At 40.5% G+C, this 17,281-nt stretch overlaps 1 protein-coding gene across 4 annotated transcripts in view; it reads right to left on the bottom strand.

The window, feature by feature from the left end:
• The window catches only part of LOC109396047 (adhesion G protein-coupled receptor E4-like), an 88,453-nt gene extending 77,674 nt beyond the window's left edge, over positions 1–10,779 (bottom strand). For 3 of the 4 annotated variants that reach the window (XM_019667583.1, XM_019667587.1, XM_019667585.1), the window contains exons 1-2: positions 10,737–10,779; positions 3,078–3,167 (exon numbers count right to left, since the gene is read on the bottom strand). In XM_019667583.1, coding sequence (XP_019523128.1) covers positions 3,078–3,108 — 31 coding nt within the window. In that variant the 5' untranslated portion in view covers positions 3,109–3,167; positions 10,737–10,779. Of the gene's footprint in view, positions 1–3,077; positions 3,184–10,736 lie in introns of all 4 variants that reach the window. The other variant, XM_019667584.1, reaches the window with a different exon arrangement.
• Between the last annotated feature and the right edge of the window lie 6,502 nt (positions 10,780–17,281).

Here is a 17,281-nt window from a genome sequence, read left to right as displayed (position 1 = left end):
TATTCACTAACCTGGAAGCTCTCCAAACCCCATCCATCCTTTTGGGTTTTTATGGAGGTTTCATTACATAGGCATGATTGATTAACTAATTGGCCATTGATGATTGATTCAACCTCCAGCCCCTCTCTATTCCCCAGGAATCAGGGGGTGAAACTGAAAGTTCCAAGTTGGTTGGCTCTGTTGTCAACCAGCCCCCATTCTTAGGTGAGTTCAAAAGTCAACTCATTAATATAACAAAAGACAACTTTTATGGCCTCATCACAGGAAATTCCAAGGATTTAGGAGCTCTGTGCCAGAAACTGACAAAGACTAAATACAGAGGATGCCAAAAAATGTATACACATTTTAAGAAAGAAAAACTGTATTAAAATTGTAATACTCAATATATACCGATAACAGAAGATGAATACAAGTCACATTTGACTTCTGCAATTACAAGAATTGCTCAAAGTGATTACCATCAGTATCCAAACATTTCTGATTACAGTGAACTACTGCTTGAGCAATGTTGACCAAAATGTCCACTTGTATACATTTTTTGGCACCCCAGTATATATTTCTTATTATAAATCATAATATCACAAGCTAGACTTGTATGTCCCCATTTCTGAAAATCCGGTAGCTCATAAAGCTTTTTCTCCAAGTCTAGCAACAAAAGGCCAACAGCTTGACCAGTCCAGATCTCTAATCCCACACTATTCAATAGAAATATAATGCAAACCACATAGTTCCTTTTAAATTTTCTACTAAACACATATTTTTATTCTCATTCCTCCACCCTCCTTCCCTTTGGCACCATCATCTTGTTCTCTGTTTCTATGGGTCTGTTTATGTTTTGTTTATTCATTTGTTTTGTTTTTTTAGATTCCACATATAAGTGAAATCATATGTTTTTTGTTTTTCTCTGTCTGACTTATTTCACTTAGCATAATACCTTCTGGGTCCTTTCATTTTTAAAAGTCAAAGAGAAACAGGTAAAATTAATATCAGTAACATATTTTATTTAATTCACTATAGCCAAGCTATTTCAACATGCAATCAATATAAAACAAATATTCCTAAAGTATTTTACATTCTTTGCTGTGTGTAATAAGTCTTTGAGATCCAGTATGCATTTTGACTGGTCTTATTCTGAGTGCTCAGTGCCTACATGTGGCTGGTGGCTATGGTACTAGACAACATGGGCCTAACCTTTTTTTTTTTTAGCTGAGCCATCCTGCCACCTGTTGGCAGCTCAGTTGCTGCTCAGGTTGGGCTGGACTTGAACCGCTGTTGCTCAGAGCTCAAACTCTTGAGTGAGCTCTTAACCAACTGAGCCACTCAGCCGGCCCACTGGGCCTAACCTCTTAATAACCAGTGCTTTCTCTGGAATAAGGGGAGATCTGAATAGCACAGACCATAAGAATCCCAGGAGTCCAAGACTGTGACAAATTTGTAAGGATATTTTCAGGATGATCCATTTTGAGGATGACCTAAAGAATGTCTACCATAAGACTAGAGTCTAGAGCTTCATATTAAAGTTGGCAATGAACTCAGAAACACAGACAACTTTGCCACAAATTTCTGAATATCACTCCATCATGGTACATGGGCTGGAAATAACCAGGCACTGGAAAATGGATTTTCCCTTATCCCTTTCATTGCAAGTGGGTTGGGTTGGAACCCTTTGCTGAATTCCGGAGGCATCTGTTTTCATGGCCAGCATCAGCCCCTGGAGGGTTTAAGTAGGACAAATAAAATGTAGGTATAATAATTTGGATTTATATCATATGGAAGGGAAAGGAATATGGAACAAGCCCATTTGGATTATCACAGAACAAGACAAGTCCCCTGGACAAGATCAGGTCAACACTCTTCCTACCTCCTCTGTTCTATATCACAGGTACTAACAAAAATATCATATTGATGCGTTTACAATATTAGGCTGAATCACATGACATGGCCACTTTTGTGAGTCAAAAATGCTCAAATATCAGCAATTTCCCTCTGAATACTTTTTTTTCACAAAAAAGAAATGTTGTTTGATTCCCAGGGTGCAAACTATGGCCTTTGGGGCAAATCCAGACCTAAGAATGATTTTTAAGGCTTTTAAATGGTTTTTAAAAACCAAGAAGAATATTCCACCACACATGAAAATTATATGAAACTCAAATTTCCATGTCTATATACATCAAGTTCCCTTGGAACACGGTGCTGTCTGTGGCTGCTTTTGTAACGTAGAGTTCAGGAGTTTTAAGACAGAGACCAAATGGCCCACAGAGCTGAGAATAGTAATTATCTGGTCCTTGGCAGAAAAAAATTTGCTCACTCCTGACACAAGAATATTGGACTTCACATGCTTGCTTAGAAGATCTTCTTACAAACCTTCTAGGCTGTGTTTGATTTGTCTGATGGTATTTTATTACTTTGACGATGCTAACGCCCAGAGCAGAAGGGTAACTAGGTCCAGGTCACTGTAACATGCTAAGCTAAGTTACTCTGAGCATGAACTCTCTAGGTGGTCATTAGTGTAGCCGATGCTTGAAGTGTCCCCTTATCCTACCCCCAGAGCGGGTTCCTATGCATGCACATAACTTACTGTATCTCTCGGTAAAACAGCATTTTTCTACAGCCTGTGGGGGGGCAAGGCAGAAGTGTTTGGAAGTTACACTAAGTGTGGCTGTCGGGCTGTGAGCGATGAGGTTGAAAAGCCCAGACTCTCGCCCTTTGAAGGCACATAACCTAAAGCCTCTTGGAGGGTCCACAGCAGGATTGAGTGTCAGTTACCCACAGCGGTAACCCCTCATTAACGCATCCTTTCTTCACTCTCCTCCCTTCCCTCCCTGACATACCCCCCCCCATTCCCCAACCCACCCCCACAACCCATGTGCCTCCTGGGATCTGCCCCTAAAGAAACCATTTACACCCAAGTCTTTGTCTCAGTTCTGCTTTAGGAGAAAGCAGCTAAGAGACTCTAGAGTTTCTAATAGACAGGCACACACAGTGATTTCTGGAGAAAGTCCTAAATTTGGGGAAGCAACCAAAGCTAGGAAACAGGGTCATGAGGTAAAGAGTGGGGAATTCTTTGTTCCACTCACCTGAGAGCAGGAGCAGGCATCTGCTCCCCATGGCACTGAGATACCAGGAACAATCTGAGAAACACCCTCCAGCAGAACGCGGCAAGGGTCCTGAAATGAAGAAGCCCTGTGCAAATCAATTTCTAATGGTCACAGAGTTTAGAAAATGGGTGGCCGATATTTATCAAAGCCCTTTGATTTCTACCCATTTTTTGACCCAACAATTCCACTTCTGGAAAACTATTGGGTTGTTGGAAAAGTCATGGTGTATTTTTTCTATGTTTTTCATTGCAAAAATACATCATGACTTTTCCAACAACCCAATATATGGATGAAAAGATCCTTCAAGGATGCTCGTAGCAGAATATCTTAAAGGAAACACGCTTACAACCCAACAAATGAGGAACACAAGATGCACCTGATGGAATATCCTGCTGGAATTTAAAATCCTGATCTATTGCAATCAGCAAGATCCAGACTGTGGGAAACTGCACAGGACAAACTATCCAAAGAAAAGAAATTATTTTTTAAGGTAAAAAATACATAGGGCACCTAGATTAAAAGAGACTTAGAAATATATCAACCAATTGCAGTGCTTACTGGATCCCAAATCAAACAAACAATTTTAATAGGTTATAAGGGTGGAGATGTGGTGACATTAAAGAAAGATTCTTCATTTTTTTTTTAAATTGGGGAATTGGGAGGATGGGAACAGTGCTGGGGAATTGGGGGAAGGGGAACAGACAAGTTGCTGTCCTTTTGTTCTTCAGTCTAGTTGTGGAGGACGTTGCTTCACTGGCCCAAGTTGGCACCATCACTGCGCTCTTCTTGGGTGAGGCAGATCAGTCGCCAGCTTCTGGATGGCCGCTCACTGCAGCTGCTGGCCGCTCATGCTGGCTGCTAGCTATACATGGTAGCCCATGGCAACCCACTGCTGCAGGGGCTGCAGCCTACTCCGTCACCAGCGATTCATTTTTTATAGATATGATCATTCACTCTTAGTTTCCTCACCTGTCAGCTCAGATGTCTACTCCAAAAGGAAGCTATAGGTATGATACAAGGGCTATGTTTACAGAGTCCTGATCTTTTGGAGATATGTACCCCAAATTCTGCAGGTGAAGTACTGTGATGTGTAGAATCTATGTCAAGATAATTGGGGGTGACGTGGTTTGAGGAGCAAGTGAGAGGAAAGATGAAACGAGATTGACCAAAAGGTGGTCATGTTTAAAGCTGGGTAAAGGGTCTGTCAGGTTTGTGATGTTATTGTCTCTACATTTGTATATTTGAAAAGTCCCCTAATAAAAAGAGGGAGAAAATATTGTCTTAAAGGTGTACTGTTAAGTAGATACGTAACAGAGTGGAATGATTGGTCTTTCTCTAACTCCATCTTGTGCAAGTCTGCTTGGTTCCCATGGCAGTCAGGCTAATAGCTTCTGTTTAGACTGGCATATAGACAGGAAAATCATTACAGGAATTCTGCTTTCAGCTTGAGTTGTACAAAAACAACCCCTCCCATGTCCCCTTCCCTTGACATAAAAGAAGCCTGAACTCTGTACTTGGTAAGATGGATTTGCAGAACCACTAGGGCTCCCATCTTTTGGGTTGATGACTTTTCAATCAATAAACCTCTCCTTACTCCAAACTCTGACATTCTGAGTTTTGGCCTTTTGAAGCGGCAGGGGACATGGACTTTGGACCAGTGACAATTTGGCTAGCTTTAGCCAGGAGGTAGTGTCCGTGGGAGACCAACCCTGGCTGGGGTTCCCCTCTGTGAGTCCCAAGCAGCTGCCGGTGTGGTTAGCATTGGGGCCTCTGGAGGGACTTTCCCCCGCAGATGCTGGTCACCCTTGGCTCATGGCTTGTTTGGAATTAGGAAACGTGTTTGGATTTCGGTCTACCTTTGGTTTTGTCACTCTGGCATGCACAGCTGGGAATCCTTTCTATGTCTGGGCCTTCTCTCCCTGGGACAAAGCCATCTGCATTTTGAAGGCCTCTGTCTGAAAGTAGGGTCAGGGTTGTTGGATTCTGCCCATTTGTTTGTCTATGTTTGTGTGCCTTTGCGAGCTGACTGGAGCGATTTGAAACGGTGAGTAGCCCCCGTGTGCACAACCGGGAGCTCCCTTCTCCTCCGTTTGGGCTTTTCCCTTGGGATGAGCCAATTTGTTTTGCATTTGTTTGGGGTACCCAGTGGGAGAGAGGAATAGTTGTAGGACTTGTACCTGAGTTATGAACCGGTTCATTTGCATTCATGTATTTAGCCATTTGAATTTGAAATTTGTAAATTGCCTAGTATATTTGAGGAGTGGTTAGGAGAGTACTCAATTTATTGTCTCATGCATCATTTGCATGTTGATCTCAGGCCTCTTCTTCCCCTTTTGGCTTGGAAATAATTAGTAAAATGGTGTTTCTGTGTACTTTGCTTAGAAGTAAGAAGTAAAATGACATCTGAGTCATCTCCTTCCCCTCCCTCATCTTCTGTTCCAGACATGACAGCCACCATCTTGTGCTCAGGCTTCATTCCAGTGCCATCTTCCTCTAGGAAAATCGGCCGCTTTAAACTCAGGCAGCCTGAAGCTGCTCTCTTTACTCTCTGAGGTTTCCGACTTTATTGCGCACACTCACTTTTTTTGTTTGTGTTTGTCGACAAATCCGCCTTAAGGGGCACCCTTGAAGGAGAGGATCTCAGGCCTCTCAGAAACAATGGAATGTGTTCTTTGATTATAAATTAATCTAAAAACAGTTTTAAAGGCAATCTTACAGCATGCAAAGCTTTGGTCAGCTGAATTTTGCATCATACCTGGGACATAAAAGCTATTTTAAATGAAAACTATGAGTCGAAAAACAAGTGTTGGCGAGGGTGTGGAGAAAAGGGAATGCTCATGTACTGTTGATGGGATTGCAAATTGGTGCAGCCACTATGGAAAACAGTATGAAGGTTCTCAGAAAATTAAAAATAGAACTATGACCCAGAAATTCCTATTCTGGGTATTTATCCAAAGAAATCCAAAACACTAATTCAAAAAGATATATGCATCTCTTTTTTTTTTCCTGGAGCTATTTAGTACATTTTATTTTTATTTATTTTTACATAGTTTCAGGTGTACAAAACAACGTAACAGACATACCTCTCACAAAGTGAATAAAAAAAAAGAAAAGAAAAAGAAAAAAGATATATGCATCTCTATGTTCTCTGCAATGCTATTCACAATAGCCAAGATATGGAAACAACCATAATGCCCATCAATAAATGACTGGATAAAGAAATTGTGTTACATATTTCATGAACATACAATGGAATATTACTCTGCCATAAAAAAAGAAATCTTACCATTTGTGACAACTTGGAAGGGCCTAGAAGGTATTATACTAAGTGAAGTAAGTCAGAGAAAGACAAATACCATATGATCTCACTTATATGTAGAATCTAAAGAACAAAATAAACAAAAACCAAGACAGAAACAGACTCCTAGATTCAGAAAACAACCTGATGTTTGCAAGATTGGAGAGGGATTGGGGGACTGGGTGAAAAAAGCGAAGGGATTAAGAAGTACAAATTGGTAGTTACAAAATAGTCATGGGGATATAAAGTACAGCATAGGGAATATATCAATAATATTGTAATAACTATGTATAGTGCCAGGTGGGTACTAGACTAACTGAGGGGATTGCTGCATAAATTATATAAATGTGTAACCACTATGCTATACACCAGAAAATAATATAAAATAATATTGAATGTCAACTATAATTGAAAAAAATTAATTAAAAAAGAAAAAAAGAAAGCTAAGTTCTTTCTTAACAATCCAAGAAAATATATATATATATTATATTTATCGATACTTCATGATATTCATAATGTTGATAATATTTTGTATACTTTTTTATCTACTAATTTTTCTCAGTGATGTATGACAGGAATACAAACCAAATGGAATGAGTAAGGCAAAGAATAGTAGAATGAACATTTTTTACTAAAGTCTCCTAAAATCTACTTTTCAGAAATGTCCCAAAGTATATTATTATGGTTGTTTCCATAATAATATTTATTAATTTACTGTAATATAAAATCATAAATAAAATAATGGAGCAGGCTATTAAAATAACATTGAAAGCAAATGTGATATAGCATTAGGATAAAAGCAGGTAATAGAGCAAAATATAGAGTATCACATTTAAAGAAATTATAAATGTTAATAAGAAAACAGCATTGTGGGTGATTTTAAACTTCTTTAACTGTAATTCTAAATTTTACACATTACTTTAACAATAAGAAAATAATAATAATGAAATATTTTAATAGAAGAGGAAATAAAATGGGTAAAAAAAATTGGCTCCACTTGGCAGCTCCATCCTTCTCTATATAACTGTTCTACTTTGTTTTTGAGTTTGGAATCTTCTAGGGACTGCCTGAGGAACAATTCTCTCTCAGTGCCTCATCCACAATTAGGTGCTGGCCATAGGCAGTTAGATGACATCATAACTCAGTGCCCGGGACAGCCTGAGTTTGAATTGCAAGTCTGAAGTGACTAGTTCAGTGACTCTGAGGTGCTGACTTTGCCTCTGAGCCTCAGTTTTCTTGTTTGCAAAATGGGACAAAGAAAAAGCATATACTTCATAGTATGTTTGTGATGATGCAGTTCATAACATGTGGCACTTGTCTGGCACATAGCCAGTGCTGAATAAAGTAAACTGTGATAAGGACCGGATGTAATGATGGTGGTGATGGTGGTGGTGGTGGTGATGGTAGTGATTGTGGAAGCAGTGACTGTGTATGAAAAGAGGGCTCTATAATATATCTAACCAAAATAACCTCACAGGGTGATCTGATCATAAATTCCTAACTGGGTAAGTCATGGTGGGTAGTCACACCCCAGGCCTATAAAATGTTTATCTTTACCTTAAGCAAGTCCTGTGCATGTTTTTGTGCCTCTAGGTTGACACACCTTTGAAATGCTTCTTTTTAGACCTCTTGGAAGAATAACCACTCTCAAGAGAGCACATAACCTTGCTAACTATCTTATAGTCCAATCCTAGAGATTACTCTGCCTTGCTTTCTCCCACTTTCATGTAATCCTCCTTATGTTCTCTCCTTAATTCCAAATGTATAAAAGAAATTGAAAACTGTCATTCTGGGAAGCATTTTTTCTCAATCTGTTGAGATCTTGCTTGCAGGTGTATTTTCTGTTTGGCCCAAATAGACTCTTAAAAGTTCTCTACAGATTCTTATGTTGACTGGTAATAACAGTGATGATGGCATTGATGAATGAAAATGGTGTATGGGGTAGCAGTGACAATGGAGGGAGGGGTTTTGCTGATGACAGTGATGGTGGTGATGATGGTGGATGTGACGGTAATGGTGATGGTAGTGATGGTGGCGCTGCCCGTGGTGGTGATGGTGGTGGTAGTGACAATGGTGGTCACGGAGATCCCTCACTCCCTTTCCATGATTCCAGTTATAATCATGGCTTTGCATGCTCAGGACTGATCCATTTCCCAGTGGTGATGAGAATTAACAAGATCCTGTGAAGCCCCCACAGGAACAAAGTAGAGTTCTGAGAAGGCCCATCCCAGAAAAAACTCTTCTTCTTGATGGCCCTGAACAGGTTAGTCACACATTATGCAATGGCATCTAGTATGTAAATCAAATATTGCTGCAGATACTTCTCTTAGCTTTTTCATTACAACTTCGTAAAAACATTTATGAAACATCTATGACAGATCAAGAGCTTACTAAGAACTTTGACACTAATCTCTTTGAAAGGTCACAACAAAGCTGTGACATAGATCTTATCATGATCCCCCACTTCTCAGGTGAAGAAACTGAGACTCAAAGAGATTCCATCATTTGCTCAAGGTAAGGCTGCTACAAAAATGCAAAACTAAACTTGGACAAAGTTGGGCCGAATCCAAAGCCATTGTTTAACCTCCACACCAAGATCCCGAACCTCAGAGGCTCCTAGGAGCTAAACATGGAATATAAATAAGCGAGGCCATTTTGGGGGAGCAATGGGGACTGTGGAGAACTGGATACCATGAACTCTACCTAAAGACATTCAAATCCACTTTTCCCTTAAATACAGAACCAGTGGGCCCCCAGCTTGCAAGCTCTGCCGTAGACAATACCTCCTGACTGAAAATCAAATTCTGTTCAACCTTCAAGGACTTACACATGGTCACTTCCTAGATGCCTTCCCTTCTCTGAACATTTGCTTCTTTTTTTGATTCATTTTTCCCTTTCCTTCCAAAAAACCTACTCTAAAATAGACTGGAATCTCCTAGCGTAAAGAAACCCTGTCTAGAGGAGGACAAGTCTTTTTTGAGGCTTCAATTGAAACCAGTTTAACTAAAGTGAGTATTTTACATGAAAGAGGTGATAATGTTTTTCAGAAGAGCAGAGACCTCTAGTAATGCTGATTTTTTAGTTTTTTGGGGTGGTGGTGGTGGTGGTGGTGAACCACCGTACTGAGGTATGATTGGCATGTAAAAAACTGTATGTATTTAATGTATACAACTTGATGAGTTTGGAGATAAGTATACACCCATGAAACTGTCACCATTATCAAGGCCATAAACATATCTATTACCTCTCAAACGTTCCTCATGTCCTCTGTATGATGTGTGTGTGTGTGTGTGTGTGTGTGTGTGTGTATGCTCATGCACGTTAAGAACACATAAGATCTACCATCCTAGCAAATTTTAATACAGTATTGTTAGCTATGGACACTATGCTGTATAGTAGCTCTCCAGAACTTATCCATCTTGCATAATTGAAACTTTATACCTTTGTCCATCACTCCTGGCACTCACCATTCTACTCTCTGCTTCTTTGAGTTTGACTGCTGTAGCTTCTACATGTAAGTGAGCTCATATAGTATTTGTTGTTCTGTATCTGGATGATTTCACATATATATCAAAGCTGATTTGCAGAGAATTTTGGCCATGACCTACTGTAAGAAGTAAATTTTACACCAGAAACAAGAGAGAAAGAAAATGAACCAAACCAAGTTTCACAAATCAATATCCATGATAGGCAGCATCTGATATTTTAAAACTATAGTCCTTTCATTTCTTTTAAAATGCTAGTTGGTACCCACTAAATTGGTTCCATGACCCCACCCCACTATTGACTCACAAGTAGCTGGTTTAAAAAATACTGACCTGTAGATATTTTGCTCATAAATAAAATATACAAGCCTTTCACTCTGAGTCTGGTGTTAACTGCACTGGTATGTTTATTATGGGGGTCAGGTGTGTGGCATGTGAAAAGGCTTGGTAATTCATTATGGGACATTGGTAAACTCACTCATACTTTTAGATCTTGTTATCTATTTTTAATAACAAATTGGTTACCTGCTGCATCTGATTTAGACTTTGTGTCTTGCATCTTTCTTATTTTAGTTCCACTTAAGCCCATTAATACACAACTTGCTATCTCTTTGGAGTGTAGTAAGGCATTTCAGGTTGTCCTATACTACCACCTAATGCACACATTCCTTACCCAAGAAGAAGTGGGCAAATGAACACGACAGAAACGTCCCTAGAGCAACTTTCAAGAAATAAAGCAACAAGACATGTAATGTGGTCTCCTTGAATTCTTTTCCCAGTGCTAGACATTTTTCTAGACCCAAGATCACACATTTCTATTTTCTACAGAAAGACCCTAAACAAGTTCCTACTTACCCACAAGATAAAAAGCTCTTGAGTCTCACCCAGTCTCAGCAGCTTCTCCGAATTAAGAAAAAAAGGAAGTGTATCACTTATTATCTTGAGCCCTAGTTTCTCAAGGAGTCTTGTGGGTGGAGGAGAAGGCTGGGGGTGTTGGGTGTGGAGTTTGCATAATGCATGGCCCATTAGTTCTCTTTTCATTGAATTTAATAGTACATTACCAGGATGGACCACATAAAAGTGCCTCAGAAAATGAACTTGGAAATGGTGATAGTATTCAGTAGGGAAAACCAGGAAACGGAGGGTGGTGCCAACTTCCATCTACACCAAGGAAATGGATCAAATTTTGAGGATGCTCCTTTAAGTTGGTGAACTTCTTAGTGAGAGGGTTGAAGACCAGAGTGTGGGAGAGAATCATTGTATCTATGCATTACCCAGTTCTCTATTATTGTATTCCATTATCAGTTTACTGCTTTGGGAAAATGACGTGCCCATATTCTTGGTCTTTGAGATAGGGTCACCCAACATAATCACACTCATCAACTTGGCTGGTAAAATGCTTGACTGGTCCCATTAGCATGGTGTCCTGAAATTTTCTTCTCATTCATATTAGAGGAATCATTGTAAAATCCAGCAAAAATATGGCAAATATCCCCTAGTTTGACAAGTCCAAATCCACACCTAGTGATTTACTCCTTGTCTTGGTTTTATTACATTTATAAAACATAGCCTTATGATCTCTAACATGAATATCTTCCTCTTTCAGTTTCCCATTTCTTTTTATAAATTAGAGCCAATGTAATAAAATAGTCAAATAATCACCTGGATATAGCTGTTAGGTGGGCTTGCAGTCAGCCTCCCCAGGTAAGCCTCAAAATACTTGCTGCATGTGATACACAAAATGTTTCTTTTGCATGGCAAAAGAAAGTGTTTAGGCCTATCCTTGTTAGCTGAGCTGAAGTAAAAATTGTCTGAATATTAAGATGAAATGCCTGAACCAGAAGCCCCTGAGATTCTGCAAGTGACATTATTTGCACAAACAAATGCCAGAATTCCTCTTTTTTCATGTGTAGTCCTGCCATGCTGACTCTAAACTTGGCCATGCGGCTGGCTTTGGCCAATGAAAAAACAGTTAACAGGATGTAAGCAGAGATTTGAAAAGCACTTGCACGTTGGGGCTTGCCATTTTTGCTTCTCTTGAAATCCTGGGATCACCAAGTGAATGAGCCTAAGCTAGCCCTTTGGAGGAGGAGAGGCCATGTGGAAGAGAACCAAGTCTCACTAGTCAATAATCCATCACCCTGGTTGCCAATGTGCAAACCACCTAATGTAGGGTTGAGGCCATGCTAGATCATCCAGCCACTAGCGGACCCACAAATGCATGAAAGAGCCCATCAGAAACCAGCCAAGCTACCCTAGGCCAGAAGAAATGTCTAGCCAACCCACAAAATCATGAACTAAAAAATATAGATTTTGTTTTAAGCAAAAGAAATTCGGAGGTGGTTTGTTACACAGCCAAAGCTAACTGGTACACTTCACAAAGTAGACTGGAAGGAGTACTTACACACGTGTTTTCAGACATGGTACCATATGACTTCAACTCCCAATCACAGCTGATTGGGCCATGGATTGGTCCAGAGGCAACCAACAACCTATGAGGTGGTCCAGCAGAGAAGTCTACCTTAAAGGAGATCTCTCTATTGGATGTTGGCTCACCAATCCATCCAGCTTGTGTCTCTCTTGGACAGTTTGATTGCAAAGCCCCAAAGAGGGATATATACAAACAGTAGAGTGGCCCATGAGCCAATGAACAAATGAGAACTAACAAAATTAGTCATCAGACAAGAGAATCTGTTGATGACATTCTTTAATCCCTACTTCCCTTGGAGCAGTAGGCTGTCACCATCACAAGATTCCAGTCCATTTCACAAACCAAAAGAGCAAATACTCAGTCCGAGGAATAGTTCCAAAGGTGTGGTGCCTCTCAAACTATATCAAGCATGTAACAACTCACTTTGGGCAATTGTGAAAGAAACTGCTCTCTATCCTTCTCTACCCTGCTCTGTGCACTAAAAGGTTGTCCTGTATGGACTGCATCATCAGGACCGTCTTGTACTCTGTCTTTAGCTGAGTTTAACCAATGGTAGCCATGGAAGGAGAGAAGAGGACTGGAGGAGAGAGAGAGAGAGAGATGGGGATACTTATTTTCCCAGCTACTCCTACCCTCCAGGGACTGTACATTGAGATGATAATTGGATTCTTCTGTCCCAGCCTAAGGCCTGTTCAGGTTTCTATAACTGCTCCCACAATTTGCCCCTTTAAGCCAAGGATTGATAAAAGTTCCCCCACCGTTTCTAATCCCAGCATCCTTTGTTGGTTTCTCTTAGCCCTGCTCTGATATTGTGATTTATAGTAAGAAATGTATCTTTGCTCTTGCTCTGTTTCTGGCACAGAGATCCTAAAACCCTTGGAATTTCCTGAGCAATAAGAGCAATGGGAACATCTTTTGTTATAATATTTGTTTTGGTCTCTTGTCTTCAGTTCCTGGTATCACTTCATAGCCCTAAATGTGAAATGGGTGTCTTGTTATTCATAACAATCCTCTTTCCACTATAACTGGGTTTGTGTTAATGAGGTGATTTTTGGAAAATGCCTAAGGATGGGGGCTGGTTGCCTTGGGAACCAACCATGAATAGAATAGAGGGTTGGAACTTTCAGTCCTTCCTCCCCCACCCCCATTTCCCTGGAGGGGAGAGGGGCTAGAGGTTGAATCAATCATCAATAGTCAATGATTTAATCAATTGTGCCTATGAAAACAGGACAGGGTTCAGAGAGCTTCCAGGTTGGTGAACACATGGAGATTTGGGTAGAGTGGTGCCCAGAGAGGGCATGGAATATCCAAACCCTTTCCCACATACCTTGATCTACGCATTCTTCCATCTGGCTGTTCCTGAGTTACATCATTTCCTAATAAACTGGTGATCCGGTAAGTAACCTGTTTCTCTGACTTCTGTGAGCTACTGTAGCAAATTAATGGAACTCAAGGAAGGAGTCGTGGGAACCTCCAATCCACAGCCAGTAGGTCAGAAACACAAGTGACAACTTCAACTTGTGATTGGCATCTGAAGTGGCAGGGGAGGCAGTCTTGTGGGACCAAGCCCTCAACCTGTGGTATCTGATGCTATATCCAGGTAGATAGTGTCTAAATTGAGCTGTTTTGTAGGACAGCAGCATATGTTGGAGAACTGCTTGGTGGTGTAGAAAACCCCCCACACACATTGGAATTGGGTTCAGATCCTGTTTTATCTGCCCACACCTATATAAAGAGTATCTTCATTTAATTTATTTGTCTGGGCCAGATGCTTCTTGCCAAGTTGACAACTAATACACACCCTGGCATTATAACCAGCTCTACCCATTCTAACTAGAAGTACATGCTTTCATATTAACTGTCACAGAAGAGGAAGCCACATCTCAAAAAAAGAAGGAAACATCATCCTCTACTAGGTTGTGGATGTGAAGCACAAAACACCAATGCCACTTCCTCCTTTGCCAATCAATTAGAAATAATTGTTTCTAAACAAATTTCCCATGCCTTGAAATGGTGGTATTTCACAGAAGGAATGGCTGAAAATGTGGTGAAGGTGCTCTATCATGTAAGAATAGGACATGAGAATCAGGCAGAGCCCAGTACTTGCACCCTGTCGGAATGTCAGCCCAGGCTTGATGCCGAAATGGTCCTAGTGAGCAGTTCTTACCAGTGTTCTGTCTCACCCACTGGCTCACTGGAAATCAGCTGACACTTGCCCTTAGACTATATGGTCACTTTTGTTTCAAACAAACCTCATGCCAAGTGTCCTTGGTATGGGAGGTAGTTTAATACATGATGCCACTGACTGTAAATTACTGCAGCCACTATGCAAAACATTTTTCAAAAAGTTAAGACTAGAACTACCACATGACCCAGCATGACATAGCAATTCCTCTCTTGGGTATTTACCAAAAAAATATGAAAACACTTATTTGTAAAGATATATGTACCCCTATGTTCACTGCAGAATTATTCACAGTAGCCAAGACGTGGAAACAACCTAAGTGCTCATTTACAGATGAATGAATAAAGAAGATGTGGTACATGTATACAATGGAATCATACTCAGCCATAAAAAACATGAAATACTGCCATTTGCAACAGCAGAGATGAATCTTGAGAGTATCATGCTAAGTGAAATAAATCAGATGGAAAAGGACAAGAACCATATGATTTCACTCATATGTGGGATATAAAACAAGTAACAAACTAACAAAACAAACAAAAATAAACTCATAGATACAGACAACAGAATGGTGTTTACCAAGGGAGAAAGAAGGTGGAGGGGTGAGTAGTGGGGGTCAGATACATAATGATAGACGGAGACTAGACTTCAGGTGAGGAGCACGCAATAGAATACACAGATGTCAAATTATAGTCTTATACACCTGAAAATTATATAACGTTATTAACTAATGTTATGCCAATAAGTTTAATTTTAAATAAATGACGGCCCCACAAAGTGATGGTTGCACGTTTTGACTGTTCTAAAATCCACTGAATTGTAAACTTTAAAATGGCAAATTTTATGTTATGTGCCTTTTTTTTTAGTGGTTTTTTTTTTTTTAGTTTCAGTGTACAAAACAATGTAATAGTTAGACATTTACACCCCTCATAAAGTGATAACCCCTCCCCCAATGTACTACCCCTCTGACATTGTGTATATCTGTTACAATTCCATTGACTATATTTCCTGTGCTGTACCCCGCATCCCAAGACTACTTATTAACTATAGTTTACATTCAATAGTATTTAGCTTCAGGTGTACAGTGCAATGGTCAGGCATCTACAAAGTCTATGAAGTGGTCTTCCTAATAAGTCCAATGCCCATCTGGCACCCTACATAATCTTTATAATATTATTATGTATTCCCCAAAATGTATTTCATATCCCCGTGGCTATATTGTGACTACTAATTTGTATTTTCTAATCCCTTTACCTTCTTCCCCATGTGACCTTTATCTCAATAAAAGTTAAAGAAATAATAAATAATTTACTGATCCCATACAGGCTTAAACAGGGAACCTAGTTGACCTGTTTGGATTTGGGCAAAATCCTGTCCTTTACCCCTGGACTTTCCCAGATGTTATTTTCCATAAAATCCAGACAACGCTGGCTTTTTGTCTTATCTCTGTGGTGATCATGTAGCTATCACGACAAGCAAAATGCTATTGGAGAGAGCAGGATGTGTCATAATTCAAGAAAAAAATGTGTATTAATTCTAAAAATTTCATAACTGAAGCTTTCTAAATTTTCTTTTTATGTTATGCAGAAATAAAGTTACAGGATAGGTTAAAGATATTTAGGAGTTACGCACAATGCTATTGAGAAAAAGTCAGAATGAACAAGGTGTAAGAAATTGTAATTGATAAGACAGAGTACCAGATCATGGAGCTGTGGTCTTCATTCAGAGGACAGACAACCCATGGTGACCTGCAGGGAAGGAGCTAAGAGAACAAAAACTCTGAGTTTACTCTCTTCCCTTTTTCTAATATTCTGTTGGTGTTTCCCATTGGCCAAAACCAACTGGAAGCCAGAGGCCAAGAAACTCCATAGTTATACTCAAAGATGTCAGCATTCTAGCAGGCATCTACATGGACTTGGACATCCAGCCCACTTAGATATTCATTTACTTGTTTGTTGGGTCTGGACCACCATTGGGATGTAAGTTCCATGACAGGAAAGACAGTGTATGTCTTACATAGTATCATAGCCCGTTTCTAGAGAGTAGATACTTCACAAATATTTGTAGGATGAGTAAGCGACTTTGTGACAATTTTTTAACAGTTCCAAGCCTCCTGGATTTTCTCTTCTATGTGTTGCAGGGTGTTTGGGCTTGACCAGAGGTTAGCCTTTAGAATTTTCAGGCAAACGACGGGGATGCGCCCTTATAACACCTCCGAAACATCTACCTGTATGTGTTGATATGCGTGGAGGTTTTGAGAAGATTCCACTGGAAGGAAAAGAGAGAGAAGACAGAAGGATAGCAAGTCCGTGTGTCCAGCAGACCTAAGTGATTACTTGGGGGCCCCCTAGAGTGAAGGGGTGAAATGAGAGATGGTGCCAAGGTGTTTATGAGTCAGAAGTGACTCTGTGCCCAAGTACAGCAGCATTGGGGCCCAGGAGACAATGGCAGCCCCAAGCTGGGAAGCAAACCTGCTTCTTAAAAATAGGAGGATGAGGGCCGGCCGAGTGGCACGATGGTTAAGAGCTGGCTTGGGACGCCAGAGGGCTCCGGTTCGGATCCCACATATGAGGGCCTGTGATGCTGCCCTCCACAGCTAAGATGCTGAACAACAGCTCAACCTGGAGCTGGGCTGCTGTGAGTCGCCGGCGACGATGTAGGCTGCAGCCCCTGTGGCAGTGGGTTGCCATGGGCTACCGTGTGTAGCCAGCAGCCGGCGTGAGTGGCCAGCAGCCGCAGTGAGCGGCCGTCCAGAAGCCGGCGACTGATCTGCCTTGCCCGGAA

The sequence above is a fragment of the Hipposideros armiger genome, unplaced genomic scaffold (assembly GCF_001890085.2).
Source record: "Hipposideros armiger isolate ML-2016 unplaced genomic scaffold, ASM189008v1 scaffold_502, whole genome shotgun sequence".
Taxonomy (NCBI): domain Eukaryota; kingdom Metazoa; phylum Chordata; class Mammalia; order Chiroptera; family Hipposideridae; genus Hipposideros; species Hipposideros armiger.
This window is presented reverse-complemented; position numbering and strand designations above follow the sequence as displayed.